Source organism: Limulus polyphemus, unplaced genomic scaffold (genome assembly GCF_000517525.1).
Source record: "Limulus polyphemus unplaced genomic scaffold, Limulus_polyphemus-2.1.2 Scaffold33, whole genome shotgun sequence".
NCBI classification, from domain to species: Eukaryota; Metazoa; Arthropoda; class Merostomata; order Xiphosura; family Limulidae; genus Limulus; species Limulus polyphemus.
Window position 1 is genome coordinate 1,366,165 of NW_013665643.1, and position 6,103 is coordinate 1,372,267.

The 6,103-nt window shown below is 31.5% G+C and overlaps 1 protein-coding gene across 2 annotated transcripts in view; it reads left to right on the forward strand.

The window, feature by feature from the left end:
- Nucleotides 1–6,103, forward strand: part of LOC106460406 (nuclear receptor-binding protein-like) — a 44,627-nt gene continuing 38,524 nt past the window's right edge. For both annotated transcript variants that reach the window (XM_013920103.2, XM_013920110.2), the window contains exon 1: nucleotides 1–252. In XM_013920103.2, coding sequence (XP_013775557.1) covers nucleotides 97–252 — 156 coding nt within the window. In that variant the 5' untranslated portion in view covers nucleotides 1–96. The remainder of the gene's footprint in view (nucleotides 253–6,103) is intronic.

Consider the following 6,103-nt stretch of genomic DNA (forward strand, 5'->3'; position numbering starts at 1 on the left):
AAAATTAACATATCCCAGTATACGACTTAGGATATTTTTAAGTTAACGTAAACATTTAATTAAAGTAAAAGGTAACTTCGTTGGAAACATTCTGAGATGCAGGACCAAGTGGATAGCAAAATCGGTAAAAAAGAAGAAAAGAAAGACAGTAAGTTACCACATGATGAAAGAGAAAGTGGTGATGATTCTGAAGATGAAAGTGAGATTCTGGAAGAAAGTCCGTGCGGTCGTTGGCTTAAAAGAAGAGAAGAAGTGAGTAAGCCTAAACTTACTGAAGACTAAAAGTAAAGCATATTCGAATTAGCATGAAATTGGTATTTAAATAATAGTGAGGAGACCCCACTCGGTTACTGTCTTTTCCCTACCGTTCACGATGCTTTTTTTTTTCCGATCCCTTATTAGTATTAGTATAACTTATAATTTTATATATACTAAAATAAATATAAGTTATATCACTGGCTTGTCACCTCCATAAGTTATAACTAAAGAAATTGAAACAAATTATTATTTTTAACTATTTTGACTTACGTGAACAGCTGAACTAGGATGCCAGACTGTAAAGTGTAATTTATTGTGTGGGAAAGGGGTACCAGGAAACAAAAATGTTTGGAAATTTTTGATGTCATCCAATTTCATAAAATTTTAAAGAGGCAAAATGGAGCTTATTAGTCCATCAAGGATGTCCCTTCCAGCTCCCAACTATAACCATCCCTTACTTCTCATGTATTCATCCAAACTTTTCATGAACTGGCATAAATTTTCTGCCTACACTACCCTTTAAAGCAGCTCATTCCACAAGTTAACCACCCTGTTTGTAAAGAAATGCTGTCTATATTGCAGACAACTACTACGCTTCCAAAATTTGAATGTATGACCCCTTATCCTTTTGTTTTCACTGCTAAACATAAAAAGTTTGATGGATCTATATTATCAATACCCTTAATAATATTAAACACCTCAATCAAATCCCCTCTGACCCTTCTCCTCTCCAGAGAACACAATTTTAGTCTCTCCTCATAGCACAATACCATCATCCTAGTGGCTCTTCTCTGAACCTTTTCCAACAATTCAATGTTCTTCTTGAGGAATGGAACCAAAAATTGCACACAGTACTCTAAATGAGGCCTTACAAGTGATCTTTAAAGTAATACAATAATATTCATTGTCTTGTATTCAGTATTTGTATAGATGCTACCCAAAATCCTATTAGCCCTGTTGCTAGCTACACTACACTGTTTAGATGACTTGAGTGATTTTTCAATCAGAACACCAAGATTGTTTTCTTCAACCAAAGTATTTAATGTATTTCTATTTAAATTGTAACAGTCATTTGAATTGTGAAAACCTACGTGCACCACCTTACATTTTGTATAGTTAAAAATCATCTGCCATATACTGGCCCAATGCACCAAGTGATAGAAATCTCCCTGTAACAGTGTAAGTCTGCAGCATCTTTGATACAGTTAGCCACCCCAAAAACTTTAATGTCATCTGCAAACTTTAAAATTTTGTTAGTCATGGATGGAATCTCTTGTGCATAAAATAGTCATCGAAAAATCAACTTAACGCACGTGAAGCCTGTTAGTATAAAGAAGCATTTATTTGCATATTATCATACACAATTGGAGCAGACAGAGAGGAAACTGAGGATACAATTATTACACAGGTTTTGAGGCAATATCAGAAAAGTTGCACAATCAATTTTATTTAGTAATATAGTGTGTGGGGAATGCATTTTCTGCATGAGCCAAATATATTTACAGTCTGGCTAGGATGTGGTTTTAACTTTAAGCTGGGAAAATTGGTGTTAATTTTAGTTTGAAAAACTTCTTCATAAACTGATAAAACTGGTTATAGTAATAGTGATGTGTAGGCTTACAGAATTTTATTTCAAGATAATAAATTAACAAATGTCTTTGAAAATGTTTGGGTACTTGTTTAATTATGGATGAGAGAAGTCAGAGCTATATGGGTTCAAAAAAAATATAGCATGTTGAACAGTATGGTGGAGATGTAGATCCACACAGTACTTGAACTGAGGAATTGTAGATATGGTGACAGCTTAGATGATCCATGACCTGTGGACTTAAAGATCAAGCCACTTAAAACTTTAGAGATAAATAAGCATTCTACAATAAATTATTTGAAGCAGAAGCTGCACAGTAATTGTTATTCTATTAAACCCTTTTAATTTTATGCTCCACTTTAAAAAACTGGTTTTTAAATGGACATTTAAAGTACAATTTAAAAATTTACATTACATATGGTGTTTTGTTTTTCTCCTAACAGACTAATTCTGTAATTTTTTAGGCTAACTAAAGGAATTGTAGTGATGAAAAGAATGAGACTTTATATTTTAAATTGCATTTTTAGAGGACATTTTCATGATGAAAAGCTAAAATTGGTTAATTTTATCAACTGGAATCTTGCCTGTCTTTTTCTACATTGTAAACTTGTATCCTCTAATCCTGTCGTCTTAAGAATATAGCTTAAAAGTTAAAATAAGTCAGAGGCATTTATCCTGTTGATCCCCCAGATCAGTAATCCTCAACCTGTGGGCTGTGAGATGTGCAGTTATGGACCAGAACAACTGTCAGTGCTCTTAACTAACAGGTCATAAACTGCATATGTGGGCCTTTACTATTCTGCCAAATAAATATGTGGGTCTTGAAGTGAAAAAAGTTGAGAAAACCTGTCCCAGATAATCTTCAGTAAGACCATCTTTTATGTTTTTTCCTAAAAAAAAGAGAATAAATTGAAATCTTAACCTATTCCAAAAAAATAACCATTCCATTCCTGGAATAATCTTACTATCCTTTCTCTGAACCCTTTCCAATGAGTCAATATTTCTTAATAGATAAGGAGACCAAAAATATTCAAAGTATTCCAAATAAGATGTAATTAGTGATTTATGTCTATAAAATTCTACTACCTTTGCTACTTCTCAGCTTACAAAAAAGAACTGCCTTGATGGCTTGAATGACTTGTCTATTGTTATGCCAAGATCCTTTTCCTTCAATTATGCTGTGTTAGCTCCCATTTATATTAAATGTGTCATTCAAATTATAAAAACCAAAATGCATTACCCTGCACGTACTATAGTTAAAAAGTAATTTGCAAGATATATGTGCAACTTCCCAACTGGTCCAAGTTATTTTTTATTACTTTACTAATTTATTAATTATGCCCCTATCAATATCATTAAGGAAAAAAGTAAAAGCCCAAGAATTGACCCCTGTGGCATGCACTAGTAACAAAGGTCCAGTTTGAATGGACTATGTTAAAAACAACATTTTTACTCTCTGTCATCCAGCTAGCCTACAAGTGAATTAGCTAATCATTCCTCAACCTCTATCAGTGTGATTTATTTACTAATTTTCTGTGTGGGTTTCTTGAAAGTTTCTTTAAAATCAAAGTACATCAGGTTCACACCCTTTCCATCATCCAGGTAAATAATATCCTGAAAAGAAGGTAACAGATTAGTGAGCCAAGGTTGGATTTTATTTTTATATATCACTAAATGATTTTATAAAGCTTATTTTGTTATACTAGAACTTTCCCATTACAGAAGTAAAATTAACTGGCCTATAATTCCTCTTATCATCTCCGTTAAAAATAAGAGTAACATCAGCATTTCTCCAATCCTCAAGCACCTGTCAATTGTGTATTGATCTATCAAAAATGAAAGAGAAAAATTCTTGCTTATCTAATCTTTGATCTCTTTTAAAACTGGGGAAGAATCCTTGTCTGCTTCTTGTGCTTTCTCTGTTGTTAATATCTTGACCTTTTTACTTACCATTAAGAGATTAATATTTGGATAATTGAGATCAGTTAAGGATATAAAAAGTATTAATAATATCTTTTAAAAACAGAAGAGACATTTAAAAACTCAGCCATCTAATAGTCTTCACTAGAAACCTTGTTATCAACATCCTATAACTCTGTTCATAGGCTTGGCCATTTTCATTGATCTTGTAACTACCATGTAACCATGGAAATACATGCTATAACTTTCAACGTAGAAAGTTACCTTTACAAAATTGGACAAGCTTAATCAAGTATTAAGAATTTTGGAAGTCTTTACTGGGTTAGTCTGAGTACAAAGTGATTTTGACGTTAAGGATAGAAATTTTTTTTCTCATCTTAGTTTTAAGCTTCTTTTTTTTTATAACTATATAATCTCTTAAATGAATATCAAAAGTTTTTTTTCAATGAAACTTTCTATTTTTTTATACCCTAACTCTAACTATATCAGCATTGTCATTGGTCAATTTGACTCCATGTAACAAAAAATGAAATAAATGTAAAAAAAATCTAAATTACCCTTTTTTTCTTTCTAGAATGATTGCACATTGTAACAGTGTTTTTAAAGCCAAAGCTAATAGATTTTTGCATTTGGTTTTATTTCATTACAGTTGCACTTAAACTTCTGAGCATGTGATGTTTACATATTACATGAATCAGCTTTATGTAAGCAAAGAATCAAGCTACCAGCACATGCTCATCAAATTACACAACCATGCTCATGCAGATCATGTGCTATATGAATATTTTATTTAAGTTTTATCTGATCTGTTAAGTCTCTAATTTTTACTTTTATAACAATAAATAAAAAAATAAAAAACAAATTTAGTACTTATGTCTGAAATTTTGTCTTTCTTAAGCTTTTGTACTTGTGCGATAGTAGTCTAAGTTGAACTAACTCTGATTTTTTCTAATAATAGTGTAGTCTCAGAAATTAGAAAAAAGATTCAAATATGCAATTTAGAATAAGAAAGAATGCCACATATATAAGATAGAATGTCTTAAAACTAATATAATTTATCTTGCTTTTTAACTAATTTAGAAATTGGTTAAATAATTCACGTAAATGTTCTAATGCTGACAGACAAAGATTAGGTTGCCAAAATCTTCAAAACTGGTTATCCCAACAAGTGGGCTTTGAAGTGAAAAAAATGTGGGAACCTGTCCCAGATAATCTTCAATAAGACACTTTTTTGTTTTCTCGTAAAGAGGGAATAAGTTGAAATCTTAAGCTATTCAAAAAAGAAAATAACTATTTCGTCCCTGGAATCATCTTACTATCCCTTCTCTGAACCCTTTCCAATGAGTCAGTATTCTTTCATAGATAAGGAGACCAACGATATACAGAATATTCCAAATAAGGTGTAATTAGTGATTTATATTGGAATCTTCTCTTTCTGTTTTAGAAATAATACAATAGCAAATGTACTAGAGAATTACTGAAAGACAGGATTTCTGAAAAGGGGGTGTGGCTTGGGTTTCACTTTTTGATTTATATTTCCGTAAAGGAAGAAGTGTAAAGGCTATATATTTACATTTAACTCAGTAGTATATAACTTATAAAAGTCTTAATTCCTCAGAAATTTAAGAAGTAGAATAGGAGTGGAAAGAGAATCTATAAAATGGGCAAATCAGAATGAACAACTGTTGCATGATACAGAGAACTGAAGATTGAGAATTTATTTGAATGTTTCTTTTAGAAATTAACAAACTAAAGCTTATATAATATTAAAAGTTGAATTTTCAACTACATTTTGATGCCAAATTTCTTGATATAAATTGAGAATAAATATTATATTTTCAATGTAATTCTGTAAGAAGGTTATGGCATGTACTTTGACCCACCTGTGCTCAGGGAGTTACGAATCTAATCCCCATTATAACATTTTCGTTATCTTTAACCCTTTCACATAGGTCAAAGGCCATGTCATCACGTTTGTTGACTCGCATTCAAAATTTTATTGAACTACTATTTTATGAATTTATGTCTATAATTTTGGTATCAAACTGTAGATTATAATTCAAATTTAGTATTATACATTATTTGATTTGCTGAGATATTGCTCATATACTGAATCAAACACAGTAGCTCCCCTCACCCCCTTCCATTTTTGGAAACATTCCGTTATATATACACTTACTTCTGTCTATAACATGTGAATAACCAATCGAAAGCTCAGAATGTCCCCCTAGTGGCTTTCTCAGTCATTTTCAAGTATTACAACGTCATCTCCTTCTTTTGATACAAATCTTCATGCTGGTAAGATGAGTCTTGTCTGCTCAAAATTTCATATTTTTT